This window comes from Physeter macrocephalus, chromosome 11, assembly GCF_002837175.3.
Source record: "Physeter macrocephalus isolate SW-GA chromosome 11, ASM283717v5, whole genome shotgun sequence".
Taxonomy (NCBI): domain Eukaryota; kingdom Metazoa; phylum Chordata; class Mammalia; order Artiodactyla; family Physeteridae; genus Physeter; species Physeter macrocephalus.
In genome coordinates, this window is record NC_041224.1 from 31,455,315 (window position 1) to 31,474,175 (window position 18,861).

The 18,861-nt window shown below is 37.4% G+C and overlaps 1 protein-coding gene across 3 annotated transcripts in view; it reads right to left on the minus strand.

Annotated features, from left to right (window-relative positions):
- Nucleotides 1-758: 758 nt before the first annotated feature.
- NET1 (neuroepithelial cell transforming 1) overlaps nucleotides 759-18,861 on the minus strand; it is a 53,311-nt gene continuing 35,208 nt past the window's right edge. For 2 of the 3 annotated variants that reach the window (XM_024129660.3, XM_055087855.1), the window contains 9 exons: nucleotides 7,934-8,041; nucleotides 7,358-7,525; nucleotides 6,902-6,964; nucleotides 6,469-6,565; nucleotides 6,030-6,106; nucleotides 4,935-5,192; nucleotides 4,323-4,493; nucleotides 2,937-3,123; nucleotides 759-2,625 (listed from right to left, as the gene is read on the minus strand). In XM_024129660.3, the coding sequence (XP_023985428.1) occupies nucleotides 2,219-2,625; nucleotides 2,937-3,123; nucleotides 4,323-4,493; nucleotides 4,935-5,192; nucleotides 6,030-6,106; nucleotides 6,469-6,565; nucleotides 6,902-6,964; nucleotides 7,358-7,525; nucleotides 7,934-8,041 (1,536 nt within the window). In that variant the 3' untranslated portion in view covers nucleotides 759-2,218. Of the gene's footprint in view, nucleotides 2,626-2,936; nucleotides 3,124-4,322; nucleotides 4,494-4,934; nucleotides 5,193-6,029; nucleotides 6,107-6,468; nucleotides 6,566-6,901; nucleotides 6,965-7,357; nucleotides 7,526-7,933; nucleotides 8,042-13,058; nucleotides 13,317-18,861 lie in introns of those variants that run through there. The other variant, XM_007103146.4, reaches the window with a different exon arrangement.

The window sequence follows — 18,861 nt, forward strand, 5'->3', positions numbered from 1 at the left end:
ATATAGATGCAATTTATGAAGAGTGTTCATTCTACACAATTATTCAGTTTCTGGGTCTTATTTTTTCCCCTTGAGCGAACCCAAGGAAGCTAGAGTTTTCAGTAAAACATCATTTCATTAACAATATTAGAACTACTATTGTTTCTACAACTTGAGGCTGATCAAGGTAATTCTGGAAGAGACTGTATCTTATAACATCTCTAGAAATGATTAGAAATCTTGCTGATTTTTCAGATCACAACCACTGGTATAATCTACACTACTGACTCTGAACTTCCAGAGTTAGAAACCTGAGATACCTAAGTTAAAATCTGAAATTAATCAAATTAATGAAGATGCTTTGCTAATAGCTTTACTATCGTATCCAGAAAGTGGCCAGATGTTCAGCTGTCTTCAACTGCTATTTCTGTGTGTTCTAAATGGTTTAATAAGATTCAAAAAACTTGATCTAATTGAATCTTTCTCTTACTTTTCAATGAATTTCAAAGGTGTAAGTATTTATGACTTTTTAAAGAACTTTGTGAGGCTTGCCATCACCTCCTTTGCTATACCAACGCATTATGGCAAACGTCCCCCAAACATCTACCAGCCAAGAAACCTTTAAGGGTGATTATGTGTGTGACTTTCTTTTTTTAATTGTATAATTCATTTATACAGAGAAATCATTTGGATGTAACTATTTACAGTCTTTTTCAATTTTCATTTCCACTGGCCAATCCTTTTTTTTTTTTAAGGGTGATTATGTGTGTTACTTTTTTTTTTAATTGTATAATTCATTTATACAGAGAAATCATTTGGATTTAACTATTTACAGCCTTTTTCAATTTTCATTCCCACTGGCCAAATATAGTTCACATAATAGTCAACATTTACTTGAGCTGATCACCATTACAAATCTGCCATGACACAGGGCTTTTAGCCGCCCCCCCCCCCGCCTTAAAGACTACGATCTCATTTGAACAGAAACATTTCATAGCAAAAGATTCACCAGTCTTTTATGAATACATCTGCCAAAACTGATCTCATATGGTCAAATTTTCAACACATTTTCTTTTCAAACCCATTATTTGCAAGTATTGTAAACCAAGGCAAATACAGTTCACTTCCCTCAAGCCTTCTACAACTTACTACACACTCTCAAGTTTAGCTTTTACTATCTTTCATAAATGTCTGACACAACCAGACATTTTTTACTTTAAGACAAAACTACACTCTTTTTCCCTCTTTTTTTTTTTTTTTTTAATACTTATTACCAGCCAACTTCCTTCCCTCTTGCTTTTCAGACAATATTAACTTTCCATGAAATCCTTCAGGTGGTTTTCTTTCAGTAGTCCAGAATATACTGAGTCATTTCATGTATGTTCTAACCCAGAAACACTACACTTTAAAAATTGCAATTTTCTTAACTGGCTCAAAAACAGTATGGCTTGATTTCACTTGGTAAAGTTAATATGATTTAAAAATACACACACACACACACACACACACACACACACACACAATTTTTAATCAAGGAAGAAAAACACTAAAGACATGCCAATTTGAAAAGGCATCAAAGTAAAAAAATAAAAGCAAATACTAAAAACTACTTTACAATGAAAAAATTAAATAATTGGCAGGTTAAATCAATGAAAAATGAGGAATGTGCAGTGAAAAACAAACTAATAAAAAGCATTCCAGTTGGTAAAATGGAAAACCTATTAAGTTTTGTTTTTCCAAGGAACTTATGTTTCAACATAAATTCTGAAATATTACAAACATATTCCAAGTAGATCTTAGATGCCAATGTTAAAATTTCAAATTCTGTATGCAAAGTTTATCAAATAAACACTGGTAAAATCCTGGTATTTGCAAAATTTTAAGCTTTGGCCAATATTATAGATATCACAATTGGTATTAAAAAGTCATGATGAACGCAGAATGATGAGAAAACCCATTTCATAAGTGTTTCATTTGATTAAAAATACCAGACTTACATGTTCTAGATGATCTGAGGAAAAAAAAAAGACTGCAGTTTAACAGTAATCTGTATATATATCTCTAGCTGCCATTAAAAAAAATTAAAAAATAAAAAACAACCACCAAAACCCAACCAAAAACAGAAAATGTGAAGACTGGTATTAAGTAACCTGCAACGCTCCCATACTCACATTACAAGAAAGAACAACTGTACACAGTTATAAATAAAGTCTCTCCCCTGGTTACCACAGAGCTTCCTTTACACCAGTGTCTCTTTCCGCTTGCCACCGACCTGGGCTTTGTCCCTGGCTTTTCGGAGGCCAGCCTGGGCTCGGGGCGCTTTCGTGCCCTTAGCGTCGTCTGCTGTGTGCACCGGGGTGCCACTTTCGGAAGCGTCTCCATTAACTTCCACCTGAGTCATGCTGGATGCCGTGGATGCCCGTCTCTGGGCCCTGGCGTTGCTGGCAGGGGGGCAGTTCTCTCCGTACTCCTCGTGGGGCTCCGGCAAGCCCTGTAGCTCGGAGGGCCTGGTGGCCTGCCGGGAAGGGGCCATGGCAGCTCGGATACAATTGAACCACTGCTGCTTGTGGAACACATCATTGGCTTGTAGAGTGTGGGACTGGCCTGGAGAGGGGTCTTGGAAGCGAACTCGAAAGATATTTTTAGCTAGAAAAAGAAAAATTAAAAAATGGAAATCAGACTTAAAAAGTTTATTCTAGATAAAGTAAATATGGGTGCTAGTATTTATACAGCATGCACATCTGTTAGGCAGATACATTACATAGTGCCTAGATGTTACTTATCAGGTACATGTGCTGGTGTCAGAGCAGCACAGCACCTGCCAACTCAAGAAGTGTAATAGGTATAGGATGATGGAACCCATTTCATTTTTAGTTTTTTTTGTGTGGGGACAGAATTCTTAAAGATTAAAACTGAGTTTATGATTATTGAAACTATTTTAAAGCGTGTATTTTTACCTTTATCTGAATTGCTGAAAGCCCCTCGAAAGGACCCTCCCATCCTCACATCTCCATCCTGCAGGTCTTCCAAGACCAGCTCCTGGATTGGGATTGGCTGCCGGTAAACCTGGTAGGAGTGACGCTCGTTTCGTGTAACAGGCCGAGTCAAAACCAAGATGTCTTGAAACAGGAAAATGTAGAGTTTCTGGAGAAATGAGAAAAAAAATGTTTCCTAAATATGGAACTTTGTGACTTTAAGTGACTGAAATCCATTGTAAAAACAACTTGATTTGATCTTACTAATTTCATCAAATTGATTTACTAAGATCCCCCTTACAAATGACTTCATAACAATGGTGATTTTAAAGCTATGCATGTTCTCCTTGGAGAGCTTTTGTCATCACAGACTATATGCAACTTTTTTTTGTGGTATGCGGGCCTCCCTCTGTTGTGTCCTCTCCCGTTGCGGAGCACAGGCTCCGGACGCGCAGGCTCAGCGGCCATGGCTCACGGGCCCAGCCGCTCCGCGGCATGTGGGATCCTCCCAGACCGGGGCGCGAACCCAGTTCCCCTGCATCGGCAGGCGGACGCGCAACCATTGCGCCACCAGGGAAGCCCTATATGCAACTTTTTTATCCGTGTGTAACATTAGATTCAGCAGCAGCTGAGCAAACGCTATGCACCACAAAGACCTGACTGTTGGTGGTAACGTGACTGGAAACACCAGGACTATACACCACAGTCTTCTAACAGGGGGAGAATTTAAAAATGTAAGCTGGTAAAAATGTTAATTGTTCTGTTTTGTCCCACGTAAATTTAAGCTTTTATAGAACAATGAGGCCTCATGATAGAAATCAGAGATGAAAGATTAACTCTTTCCAAAAAAGAACCTCAACTTACAAATTGGGCTTCTGAAAAGCACGTAATGAAATAAAAATACCATCCCATGCTTATCCTTAGTTCTAGCAGGTACCTTTGTAATTAAGATTTAAAAAATAAGTTTGCTCTCATTCAATCTGCTGCAAAAATTTGTTTAGTAGTGCTAAAAACTACTATTACTATAAACGCTTCAAAAAATTTTTTTGAAGGATATGCTTTTTTATTTAACATCATAAAACTAATAATTTATTCAGAAAGAAACCCCTAGCCAAACAAGTTGATTCATGCTTCAAAACTAAAAAATAAATGATTACTGATTCTCCACCAAGACATTTAACTTATTTGGTAATGACAGAAACCAAATGTTTGCTTTACCAAAGATGATAACATAAAATCCAGTTACCTTCTTTCAGTATGTGATGAGTTTATTTTGCAAACCTGCTTCATAATCAATGTGGAAAAAAATTAACCAGTGGGAGAAGGGCAGTAGCGGCTCACTTCATGTTAGTGTCCCAAGGCACTTACATGTCCACTTTTGTTTTTCAGTTCCCCATGGCAAAGCAATACTTTGCTTGCTTCAATTCTAGGGTCCTTCTGCTTTTCATCCAGATACTCCAGCTTGTCAATGTAATACTGGCATTCCGATTCACCTTTCTTCAAGTTGATATCAGAGAGAACTCCTTGTATTATCAATATCTAAAAATAAACAAAAAAAAATCAATGTAGCATTTTCAGCATATTAGTTTATCCTGTTTCCCTACAGAACTAAAATGTCACATTAAAATGATAAAATGTTAAAGCCTGAAGGGACTCTAGAAATCGGGTAATTCAGCCATCCCTTCATTTTACAGCCTCAGCCAAATGGGTTATTTGCCCAAAGTCACACAGCTAGCTGATAGAAGAGATCAGATTAGAATCCAGTCTTCTAACTAAAATATAAATATAAAATGTGTTATGTGTTACACACCTCTTTATTACTGCACAGTGCAGTAACATACGAGAACTTAAAATGACTACAGAAAACTTCACTGTGCTGATTCAACATGCAGACAGTGTGAGAGTATCATTGTATATCTTTCTCAGGCAAGCTAATATGTAAACTAGAAAAACGTAAGAATCACTTATTGGACTACTTACAGCTTCCTCCAGAAGCTGAACATCAGAGTGGTCTTTTGGAGTGTGTCTAAGAATTTCTTTCAACAGTAAAGGGTATTTAACGAGGCGGCTTCGAGGAATATCTAGGAAGCTCCAAAGATCTAGTTTTCGACTGAAGGGAGACTCAAGACATCGCTGGAGGAAGTCTTGGACTCTTGGATCCTGTTTCTTTTGATCAAGAAGAGCTTTGGCTGCCAGCTGGTTACTGCAGTAGCCTTTGTATGCATTCAAGCCTGGCAACTGAAGAGTAATAAGAGAAAACAAAGTATAATGAGTTCCTGTTACAATTTAGTCCATTAGTAAGACTGTGGACACAAAACACAAAACTTATAGCTATTCTTTTTTTTTTTATCAAAAGCTTATTATATGATCCTTTGAGGTTTATCACAGTAGTTCAGAATCAGTTTAACATTTGAAAAACCAACATAAAATTTACCAAAGAATACTTATAGCTATTCTTGAAAGTTTTAACAAGCTGTGAAAATTCTCCTGCAGGTGATAATGGGGGTTGGATAGTATTTCGGGCCAATTTGAGAATGCCCTTTTTCAATTTCCCTAATATGGCTAAATCGAAACAAAGACTCATGCCTCCTACTTCCCCCAGCCTCAGTTACGAGCCGGTCTCCTGTATTCCCAGGACATCTGAGCCCTCCTCTCTCACATTCTTCACCAGCCTTGAGACTGGTTATTTACTGACTGTTCTCTCACTTGACTATAAATGCAGAGACTATCTTTTATCGCTGAATCCCTAGTCATCCCTCCTAGAACAGTGGCTGGCATCTGGCAGGCACTCAAATGTTAACTGAGAGAATAAAACAGATAATTGATGGTATATAATGTGGGAATTCTGTCTAAGGAGGAACATATTCTTAAAACAAATGAAACTGCATCATTCATGAAATATTTTTTAAACAGAGACTGTAACTCCTACAGCTATATAAATTTGTTCACTTTTAATGCCTTATTTATCTGATTTTAGAATCCAGTAACTGGATCAAATCAATGTGATATTGATCACAAATGACAAGTCTGGCACATCTGTATAAACCTATCTGAAGGCAACAACTTGCTACATACCCAGTTCACAAGAATGTGACCAATCTGCTCTACTGTTCCACCAGGCTTGGTTGCTTCTCCTATTCTTGCCAACAAATCTGAAGTGTAAAGAAGCAGAAATGCCAATAATAGGTTTATTTAAAAAATAATTCAGGGAGGAGCAAGATAGGGGCAGGGGATTAAGAGGTACAAACTACTGTGTATAGTATAAATAAGCTACAAGGATATATTGTACAGCACAGGGAATATAGCCAATATTTTATAGTAACTTTAAATGGAGTATAATCTATAAAAAATCTTGATCACTATATGCTGTACACCTGAAACTAATATAATATTGTAAATCAACTATACTTCAATAAAAATTTTAAAAATATTCAGCACTAAGTTATAAGTTTAGATTTAAAATTACTTATTACTGCTGTTCAGAATCCTATGAAAATTAGATAGCATATCTTACCTTCATGCAGGGGTATATAAGCGTCCAAATCACCAAATATCTGTGTGAGTTCCTCTTCTGACATAATAGACAACTTTAACATGGGGTCATGGTAGGCCTGTCAGAGGGGAGAAATGTGTCACACAAAGAGATCAAGCAAATAAAACATGATGAGAGATCTGTACTTGAATGCAAGCATGACTAACTATGTAAAACTAGTGTGGATTCTATTTTATTTTATACATAAAAGAAATTAAAGTATATGTTAAGCCCAAAATAGACTTACTGATATTCATATTTGAAGAGATGCATCTAATAAACCTCATCTAAAAGAAGTATTCACCAGTAGATATTCTCTACTTTTCAACTTCTAAAGGTAAGAAAATCATCCTTTAGAATTTGTGAAATGTAATTTTTAAAAACTATGGCACATGATAGAAAGTTATTTACTGACCTTTCTTGCAAGCTTGAGATCCTCAATTAAATCCTGTTCACCTCGGGACATTTCATATATTGCCTAAAAAAAAATCCAGCAAACATCATAGATCACTCCTCCCTTTGAGAAACAAAAACTATATACAACTGATATTTACCATTTAACTGTCGTTTTGAATGGCGCTTTTTAAAGTGACTCAGTCTGAAAACTGTAATTCAGAATGGAATCTCAAATTAGAGGATGCTGTAGGTTTCATAATGCTACCCCATCCGAGTTGTTCAACTGGATGACCACCCCCCATCACAGGTGCTGCTCAGCATGTGTTATGAACGGCACTCAAGTACAAAAATGCAAGTTTATCTTGCCATAGGCATTAGTTTGCTATTCTTCTGGCAAAATATATGTTTAAGAATCAGGGTCTATTTTTTTTAGTTTAAGCCAGTACACATGGTCTTGCTACTGAGCGTGGCACACCTCCTGACGTTTGATCTCTCTGGAGGTTAAAGACTGCTTCATGCTGACGTCTAACATCTCCGACCACAGGGCACTGCTTCTCCTTTTGGCGGGCGCCGGGACTGTCGATCTGCTGGATAACTTCTGGGCAGAAGCAGGGGATCTGTTGTCACCACGAAGGGTAAATGACTGAAAAGAAAAGAAAGAGGTGAATGAGAAGAAGGTTTGGAGGATACAGGAATTATTTTTTTTTTTCTTAAAAAAAAATAGACAAATTAAAAGCAAGGTTCTGAGAATTTCCCTAGGCATAAAACAATCATTTATCCAAGCTTCTATCTAGCAGTATTCTAAAGTATTTATCAGTCAAAATTCTCTCTGGGAATAAAAACTATCCAAGATCTTGCTTTGATATAAGATACAAACTAATATAATGAGGTTTTATAAATATTGTTCCGGCAACAATATGCCTTACCAGCATATTCCAAAAAAGGAAAGTTATGTTTAAGTATAATAGTACAAACCTGTTTGTATGACTCAAAGAAAATGCAAATTTTAGGCTTCTATAAAAAGTCCCCTCACTACATTACTTGTCCCTACCTGTATGGTTTGACCAAATCGTCTGACGGCTCCATTTCTTACAGGAGAGATTAAATTTGCCAAGGATGTGACCCGAGCTAGAGATCGAACTCTTTTATTGCTTGGCTCCTGTGAAAACAAAAACAAGTTATGCTAAATGTGTGTTTAGGTGTAATGATTTCAAACAAGTTTGGACAAAGTTAAGCCCTCTCAAAAACCAGGTATTTGTACAGTATAAAATGCATAAACATGGAACTCTGAAAATGAATGTTGTTTTTCATTGTTGAAATACAAAGAACACTAATGAATAACAGTAATTTATTAAATAATAAATGGTATAAGAAAGGCCAGTCAAATATCTGAACATCACTCTGAGAACATAACATACTATCATTAAACAGAAAAAAACCCAAAATTAAAACAAACAATTAGATTCTAAAATCCTTTAGAAGCTTTTAGCTTAATATAGAGAGTAACTTTTAAAAAACACCTCCTTATTTAGAAAAATTTCAAACATACACAAAAGGGGAGAATAGCATAATGGACCTCATGTCCTTATCATTCAGCTTCAACGGTTTTTAGTATAACAATTTGTTTCATCTCTGCCTCTAATGAAATATTTTAAAGCAAATGCCAGACATTCTATCATTTTACTCCTGAATACTTCAGTTAGAGAATAGCTTTTAAATGAACACATCTGACATTGGAATGGGTCAGCTCTAAAGGCAGTGAGGTAGGTCCCTGCTGTGGAGGTATTCTAGCACAGTTAGGACAGTGGTTAAGAGGACACTCAGCCTCTGGAATCAGACTGACTGGGCCCAAATCCTGGTTTGGACACTTGATAGGAAAAATCCTGGGTCTCAGATTTCTCATCTGTAAAATGGGGTTAATATTAGAACTTCTCTTATAAAGGTGTTATGAAGATTAAGGTATGTTTAAAGGGCTCAGAACTGTTCTTGGAGCACACTAAGTTTTAGCTATTACTAACACTCTTTCTTAGGAATATTTCCACTTACTATGTAAACGTTGGTATTTATAAATAATTAGATCCTCTTTCATACATTTAATTAACTTCAAGGAAAAATATATACAAATTCAGAAGACATATTATTTTACATGTATGGTTTTTAAAATAATAATAGTATAGCAAACATCATTTATCATTCAAAGATCTCAAAATTTTACAAATTGCATTACTCTAATTTTACTGCTAGGAAAATGGAGGCATACCATTAGGTGACTCACACAGCTATTGAGATAAAGAAGTCCAGATCATAAAACAGGCCTATCCTTTATTATGTCTATGGAGCATAATTATTTGTTTGTATTTGGTGCCTTTGACAACTGTGGCATACTTGACAAAATAATTTTAATGAGACTTCAGAAGGATATACGATAAAAAATTATATAAAAATTACCACTTAAAAATGACAAATAAAAAAAAATATTTTTCCTAAGAATTCTTTGATATGACCAATCAAAGAATTGATTGGTCATAAAAAAGAGACGAGGAAAGTGAGTAAAAATAATTCCCTAAGAATAATTTAAAAGTAAAGTGGCAGAAAGGGTTAAAATCCTCTGGAAAGAAACTTAAATGATTTGAATATTCAAAGAAGCAGTTAGACTTATTAAAGCTCCTAAAGGTATATACACATATGAGGAGGGAATGTGAGCCACTAAGGTAAGGAGACTTTGTGGACAACCAACAGAGTTCAGGCCCCTGAGTCCTTAAGAGGTGGTGCTATAGACCAACCCTCCCCAGCCAAAATAATTAACTCCAGAGTAAAACTGTGACTATAAAGCCACTAATGTGCCAATGTTAAATGAACCGAAAAAGAAGCCTGCGGGATATGTAGTAAAATGACACACTGTGTGGCCAAGGCCATGTGTGGATGCCTTTACCAGACCCATCTGTGCGAGACTGAAGCGACACATGCATGGGCAGAAGGCGCAGAAGGCATTCCTTTCTCTTGAGTAAAGACAGGACAAAGACGCTTCTGTTTGAATGGGGATATAATTACCTCACAAAGTAAGATATGCCAACGCCAACTAGAAACAAAGCAGTTGTCAGAAAGTTCTGTTCCATAGTTTGGAAAGAGGTTAATTCCTCTTCCTTGTTTAGAGCATAACCAATTTGACTTCCTAGTAAATCATAGAATATTTAATTTCAATTTAAGTCTTTGGAAAGGTGCTCTTCCCAGTGAATTTGAAAGGAAACGTTAGTTTAGCTGGAAGGAAAAGAATTTTTGATATCTAATTTAATACATAAAATTTAAAAATTCTTATCTTTGGGTCAGTACAACTATTAATTTCCTGGTAACTTAAAATTGTGATATTTAAAATTAAAACTACAGAATTTAGATTTAGATAATTAAATGTAAATATATCTAAAGCATCTTTCTGAAACTAAAACTCTGAAATGTGGATTTTGTCTCTTTAGGGTGGCAGGATATAATGCTAAGCAGTATTTTGTTATTAAATATGTTCCACAGTCCTTTAGAAACCCACCTATAATCTCACTTCTTCACAAAGGAGATGTTAGTCTCAGGACTGTATCTAATCTAAAACGTCTGGTAAGAGCGCCTGGCTAGCTCAGTCAGTACAGCATGATACTCTTAAACCTCTCTGTACCAAAGTAGTGCTGAATCAGGAAGTACATGGGGGAGGGGGAGGGGTGGGAGGACACCTTGTACTTTTCACACAGGCTTTTAAGATCCAAAAGTAACTTTCCTGCCTTACTAAAAGTTCATATGTGATGAATGTTTGGCAGACACAACACAAACTTTTAGCATATATATTTATTTCAAAAGTATGAAGAATTTTAATGAATAAAATAACTCAAAAAGTGCGACTGAAATGTAAAGGCATAATACTGAATATGGCTCACGAATTTCAGGATAAATACATTATTTGAAAAAAATCATACAGACAACTTTTGTGGAAAAGTGTTATGAACTACGCATTCATAGGTCACCTATAGGGTAGGGACAAAAAATTGTCTCTTTATAGGTTAGAATTTGGTCCATGTGAGCTACAACCAAAAGCAGTTTTTCTTTAGAGGTCTAGATGAGTCACTTTATCTTGGTTTGGTGTTTTGAGAGCTGGGATTCCGCTCACCTCTGCCCCTTTGCAGACACAATGCAGGTACAGGGTTTGGAGGTAAAGAAGGAAGAGAGGAGTAGGACTCTACCTATCTTACCATCACCCAGAATAAGGCTTTCATAATGGTTTTGCTGCTGTGGTTGTTTATTTTTGTTTTGGAGCATTGTTAACAGCATTATGGTAAATACAAGAAGCTTAAAGAACGAGTAAAGATACTGAAACTATACACCCTCCTCAAAAGACAATCTGAAAACCTACGGGAATAGATAAAGAACACCAACAAGTTTTACATGCTCAAGGAACTTTCTACTGTAGGCAACCTTTCACCAGGGCTAGAGTTCACTTTATGAACTGTAATATTCATTTATGTTGTTTACTTAGGTTACCTTTTAACCACACTATCTAGTTTAGCCAGGCAATCACATGCATTGTTATAGGGAATCTGACTTGAGACCAAGTTTTTAATCAATCTATTTATTTTACTAATCCAGTTGTAGTCAGATTTTATGCCTTAAAATATTTTCTGTATATCTATAAACAGAAAATTGTTAACATCAATTTCAAGTCTTTTACTGGAACGTACCTTGCACATAAAAGCAACAACATGGAAAAATTCTGTTGTGAACCCAGTTTTTTTGCAAAACGTTTTTTTTCTCCTAATGATGTCACATAAGAGAATATATTCCAGGAGGGTTGCTTCTAGAGTCAACCAAATCAAGACACACAAAAAAACATGTGTCTGCGTTTACTCATTTGGGTTACTAGATAAATCATTTTCTCCTCTACCTGGCAAGAACTTTAAGAAGAATGAAAAGAAAAAGTTATTTATAAAAAGATAAAGATGAGTTACCTCACAGGATGTCTTCCCTTTCCTCTTAGTAATAGAAATAGTCAAATTTAGTTATTTATTTAAGGCTGTGCTGCTAAAAACCTGACAACATTCCTGGTGTTTTTAATCTTTGGAATAAAGGTATGCCAGAACATGGCCGGTGTCTGATACCAAACAAAAAGAATAGTTCAAAAGACTAGTTCAGTTTTAGTATTTACACTGATGACCACTTTTGAGAAAACAGAAACGTAGAAACAAAAGCCAAAACCAAACAAATGGAAAAAACAAAAAACAAAGCCAAATCACAATAAATGAAAGCATACCTCTGAAAGACGGCAGCTATTCTAACTACCAAAAGGTGTGCATATGTATGATACACAGCTATACTGAGATATACAATACATTGCACATATTTAAAATGTATAATTATATAATTTTGATATATGTATACAGTCACAAAACCATCACCCCAATGAAGATAAGAAGTATAATAATATAGTATAACCATGGAGTGTATATATATTGTGGTGTGCTATATAAATAGAATGCCCACACAGTATTAAGTCAACTATCAAAATTAAATAAAATGGCATAAAAATCACTTATTTTGATAAACGTTCATAAAGACTTTAAAAAAAGTACAACGACTTAGGTAATTAAAGCAAGGAGGGCAGAAGCGCCTAAATAATGGTTCATTGGCTTAAATATTTTAACACATTTTGCTTTCTTAAGAACAAAAGTCACACACAATAAACTTATTAGACGTGGAAAGAAAAATGAACACTAGGTCAGATGGCATTTTGTTCACTAGCACTAACTTGCAAGGAAGGGATTCTTATTTTCCTCTTACTCCACAAAGCAGTTCTTAAGACTTACTAGGTAATATAAATAAATACAGATCAAAAATCCCCCAAAACCAAAAAACCCCAACCAAACAAAAAACTGTATTAAGCATCAGAAATGTGACCAATTTAACCAAACTGAACAGCATATACATTTAAAATGTTTTTTTGTATAAAAGTTTGTGTACACTCAAGCTAAGCTATGCATAAATAGTTCCTAAACACATTTCAAACCTGCATGTAAATCAAAGTCATACATTTTAATACTCAGTGAGATCAAAAGTTAAGTTTAACAATATACTGTTAATAAACTGTTAAACATCGTAAAAGTTCCGTGGAGTTAAAAACCTTCCTTTGGCTTTTCAAGTCTCACCTCCTGCTCTCTGAAGGACTGGTTGTTCACATCGAGGACTCGTATAGTCCTTTTAATAGGTAGGAGACCTCCGACCTCATCGTGCGCCACCATGCTTTCCAAGTACTCTCACGCCCCCAGCCCGAGTCCTCCCGGAGTCGGCCGCCTGCAGGGAAGTTCCCGGCTCGGCCCGGCTCCGCTCGGCTCGGCTGGGCGCTCAGCTGCCCCGCGCAGCCATCACCCAGCGTCTCCGGCGTAGCGTCGGCTTCTGCGGGCGCTCAAGACGCCAGCAGCACTCCAGGCTCTGTGGGCAGGGCCGGCTGGGCCGGGTCTAGTGGGCGGGCACCCGAGGGACACGTGACCGCCCTTAACTGACAGCGGGGCACACCTAGGCCTCTCCGCTTTCTCTGGCAGAGAAAGCTCTTTATCAAGAGGTTTGGAATTTCTATAGTGAGACCAGAGGGGAAAAGGAAACTGGGTTACTGTAAGGCTTTTCCTGATTTAAAAAGCATTCCCAAAGACAAATGAATTGCGTATCTAGGTTACCTTTCTTAGTACTTAGCTGCACACAGGGATACTTTTTCTATAAAACCCTATTTCCTAGAAAATAATTTAGAACGGACAACTTTGACAACTTTAAGAAAATTGTAATTCAGGGTTAAATAATGTATATACTAAAGAAAAGCCTAATTATCCAGGGGCCTTGCTTTTATATTACGTTAAGTGCAATTTCTAGTCCAAAGCCTTGCTCTATGAAGCAACCCTACTTCTGTTGGTTTGGTAGGCCTGCAACAAAGCAGATTTTCTTCTTTAACAGTAAGTACTGTATTCTATTTCGAAAAGTAGGATTTCCTCTTAACCATATGCTACTATGAATGATATGATGCTGATAATTTGCAAAAACATTTCTATTCTTAGGATTTATTAGGGTCAGAGAAATCTGAGAAATCTATGTAGAAGGCACTATTCTAGATGCTATGGGTGATAGAAAAAAATAGGTTTCATATACACTCCTAAAGCGCTAACAGACCATTGTGTAAAGCTAGGCCACACGAAGAGATAAGTAATGCAAGACAGTTTTGACAAGTCCAAAATAAGCTGTACAGCTAGCAAGGAGTTCAGGAGAAGAAACCACTTCTGGCAGATGAGATAAGGGTGGCAAAGACACTAGGGAAGAGGCTGTAACATGTTGTTTCAGTGCCTTGAAGGCCATGTTATGTTTTTCAAAGGTCTGAGAAAGGGAAAAGTGCAAGGCTTTCCCAAAGGAGCACGAAAAGCGAACTCACAGCCTGAGGTCACAGGCTGTGGGTAAAGACAGACGAGCAGAGGGTTTTACTGAGCAGTGAGAGAGATAATGAGGGGTATGTTGTAAGGTGGTGTTTAAGATGGCTTGAAAGATGGCTGGAACCATAATGCAAAAATCACAGTCAGGGATCAAGAACGTTGCCTAAGGTAGGGCCAGTGGGAAAGGAAAAGGATATATGCAAGAGACAACATATGCAAGAAGTCAAAGATGCCAACGACTGTAAGGTTAGGAAGAGTAACTGTTAATGCAAATAAAGAAATACGGAGGAATAAGCTTTGAAAGAAAATTCTGGGTTTCATTTTAGATATACTGAGTCTTTGGTGGTGGAAAAACATGCAAATAAAACTATTGAGCTACAACTTGGAAATGTTGGACAAGGACTTGAAGAGGTCAGAGGGTGGATTTAGACTGGGGAGTCGGAGACACAGGGATCAGAGTTGAAGCTTTGGAAGTGAATGAGATGCCTGGGGGAGAAAATCTGGACAAAAAGAAAAGAGGCCCAAGGATCTAACTTTGGAGAGATGCCAAGGGAAGAAAAGGTGTTAGTTACGGCAAAAAGATTAAGATGGGTAAGAAAAGATCCATGGATTTAGTGATTACAAGTTTAATGAAGACCTCAAGTGTGCTAGTTCAGCAGAATAAAGACAAAAGAGAAACCACAAAGGTTTGAAGAGTGAATAGAGCAGAGTAATAGTGGGCATAGACTATAATGACAAATAATCTATAAAAAACAATTTACTAAGGTTCGCAGGACAGTGTTACTTCTTGCAGGAAGGAAGAACGCTGACTTACATAAACACCAATGTGTTTTGCATTTGGGATGATGTTCTTAATTTGTCTTTCTGCTTTTAGACTTTTGAAAAAAGTAATGGTGATTGGTTATATTTCATCAACTATTCTTTATTACCAGGTCACACCTGGGCAACACGTGTGATGCAGTTGGCCTTGAGAGGCTGTTTGTGGTAGGTAGTTCTATGCTATACAGCATTAAAGTGGAAGCACCTTAGAGATCATGGAATCCAGTTCCGTGATTTTACAGGTAAGAACACTGATCTACTTAAGCCCTCGGAGCTAATAAGAACCCAGAAGTCTGGTTCAGTTAGTTTCATCAGTTAAAAAATGGTTGCAGGGGGCTTCCCTGGTGGCGCAGTGGTTGCGCGTCCGCCTGCCGATGCAGGGGAACCGGGTTCGCGCCCCGGTCTGGGAGGATCCCATATGCCGCGGAGCGGCTGGGCCCGTGAGCCACGGCCGCTGAGCCTGCGTGTCCGGAGCCTGTGCTCCGCAACGGGAGAGGCCACAGCAGGGGGAGGCCCGCATACCACAAAAAAAAAAAAAAAAAAAAAATGGTTGCAAGTAAGGCCAATACTTTATGGCTACTTAGTTTCATAAGGGAATAAAGGACTTATGCAGAGTGGGAGTGAGGAAAGAAGTTGCTAGGGCATTCTCATGGTCTCTTACCTGATGTCTTTCTCCAAACTATGTTTTTCTATTTAGTTCTGATAGAGGTAAGGCCAAGGTAACGAGGGGAAAGGATATCTCTCATTTCTCTCCTTCAGTAAGGATCCGAAGGGTAAAGGTAGAAGTCTTAAATGCAGAAATAGCCTGCAAAAGCCAAGTAGGGTCTAATAGTGATAGTCCCAGTAGAAAAATCCCAGGTCACCAAACCTAAAATCTTAGTTTCATTTTGGATGTTCAGGTTTGTGGTCTAAATATAATTTAGACAACTGTAGACAGCATCTATAAAAGCAACAACGGACAAGGGATGTTCAGTTAGCACTCTGAGCCATGAGCCTGAGAGAATCTTGACTCTAACAATACTCTACAAAATACGAGGGCTGAAAAGGTCCTTTGTGATCATTAATTCATCCTCCTCAGTTTTCTGAGGAGGAAACTGGACAGTGAGGAAAAAGAAAAAGGAAATGTGAGTCCTTACTCTGTGCTAGGAGCTTTATGCATATTATCTTTTTTTTTTTTTTTTTTTTTGGCGGTATGCGGGCCTCTCACTGCTGTGGCCTCTCCCGTTGCAGAGCACAGGCTCCAGACGCGCAGGCTCAGAGGCCATGGCTCACGGGCCCAGCTGCTCCGCGGCATGTGGGATCCTCCCAGACCGGGGCACGAACCCGTATCCCCTGCATTGGCAGGCGGACCCTCCATCACTGCGCCACCAGGGAAGCCCTATGCATGTTATCTTATTCAATCAACTTTATGAAGTATGTATTATTACCTTCATTTTACAGATGGAGGAAACTCAGAAAGTTTAAGAAACTTGTCCCAAGTTGCATGGGTCATCAGTGGCTGGACAGGTTTGAATCTGGTCTACTCAACTGTGGCTGCAACGTCTCTTCCCTGTGAGACAATCCGTGTACCACCTTCAGCACCGGTCTGTACAGCTCAGTGCCCAGGCACTGCTAGTTGTCATTCCACGAGTTAGGAGCAGAGCTGGGTTTAAAACCCAATCTCCTAGTCCCAGTCTAGTTTTGCTAAATAACTGCCAACATTTTATAGAGAAGGAAAGCATAAAACCACAGTAGAGAGATTACTTGTATTATAGGCAGGTAAATAAAAAGATAGTAACAAAATAGTTCCAGCTGCTTAAGTTTTAGAAGAGATGCTATTTCAATCAATGGTTTACTTTAATGAACATGTTATTAATAGCAATTATTTATATGACTTTCTACAATTTAAACACAGATTGGTTGAGTGTCTTTTCTTTGTGTAGAAAATCTAGAGTTTATAAACTTAAAAACATAACTGTGTTATCTAAAAATAATAATGCAGCTTTGTTTAAGAAATAAAGTTTTTGATAAAATTACTGTTTTCCAAAAACCAGGTTTAGTTATAGCCTCTGTTCTTCTGTTTGTATGGAGCCTTCAATGCTTCCTTTCCTAAAATTTGAATAAGGTGAAGAGAAAGATGTTTCCCTTCTCTACAGAAAAAGGACTATTACCCTACTTACCTTTTTCCTCCTTTTAATGTGAAATTAGAATTCTGAAATTTAGACATAAATTAAAGCTGAAGAATAATCATTACTTTTTTTGGTATAGATATTTGTTTTTATTTACTTTTGTCTGGAACAATAACAAGCAATTGGAAATTAGGCTGGGAAAGCCTTATTATGGGTAAAGAAAAAACAAAAATCTAAGCTCTCTGCTGCCCTCTACAAGGGATATTGTGAAATGCAATTGCCAACCTACTTTTTTCCACTTTATGTTTGTAAGGACCTTATATTGATAGTAAAATTTTTATCTTTAGCCCTGTGTAGCTCTCATGTTTTATATTGCTAAATTAAACATATATTTTAAAATCATACAAGTGTATAAAAAGATTCCACAGTTCACAAGAAATATTTTAAGGACTTCTTCTAAATATAAAAAAACGATGTTCCACTTTAAAACTCTAGAGTTCAAGATTACAAATAACTACTATGTACATCACTAAAAATAGGTTAGTTAAAAATAGAATTTCAAATCTTACTAAAAAAGGAAACACTGATTGAAATATTAACAAGATGGAAACTTCTGAGGAATGAGAGTTCCAAAATATCTAGTAATGAGTTTAAAAACAACACCAAAACAGGCAGTTACATTTGGATGAGATGAGTATGAAAGAAGTTAGTAATGAAGTTATATGTGGATTTGAGTTCTTAAAAGTCATTTGGATTAAAATTTGAGTATGTCCAAACTTTACTAAGAATTTACTTTGGGAAAAGATCAACTCAGATCAGTTAATACTATTCGAAAGACTATAAAAAGAATAGCTGACAGGCTAAGAAGCTTGTTGTTATCAAAACCATGGTTCTTTTTGCAATGATAATACAAGCAGCAAATAAAATTGGGTATTGGTGCTGTTAGTGGTGACTTTTTATTTCAAGTACACAAGGATCTTCCAGTATCATGTAAAGATCGCTTATACTTATATAACAAAATGTTGAGTGGGATTTTCTGCCTTTTTTCCCTGAAACTCAGCTAAGGTCAAAACCTGAAGACCAACAACACTGTCTTGCGCCAGGCCTCCTGTTTTCTCAGCCCATTTCTTACTCCAGTTGTTGCTGCAGCGACCAGCTCCGCCTCCAACAGCGCCTGGCCTCAGCTGCGCCCCTTTTGCTTTCCAGCCTGGGCTTCTCGATGCCGAGCGTGGCATTTACACATGTAGCCTGGAAGTATGAGGGATTAACACCCCATGGGACAGCCATTGACTAATGGAGCACAGGAGCTAGTGGATAAAAGCCCCTCTTCAGACCCTTGTGAAGACAATTGTGTGGTGTATTTTACATGGCTCTTTAGAAGGTCCCATAATTAGACGCTTGCATCAGCTGCCCCCTTGTTCCCTGGCACCACACCTGAAAACAGACTACCTGTCAATTATCTCGCGTCTCAGGCTCTGATTTCTGGAGGGAACACTGGCTAAGACACTGACACTGAGACTGGCCCTCGAGATTAGACACACCGGATGGGATTCTGGAACTGGTCACTCATTGATAAAATGGTGATAAGGACCAAGATATGAATTGGGTACAGA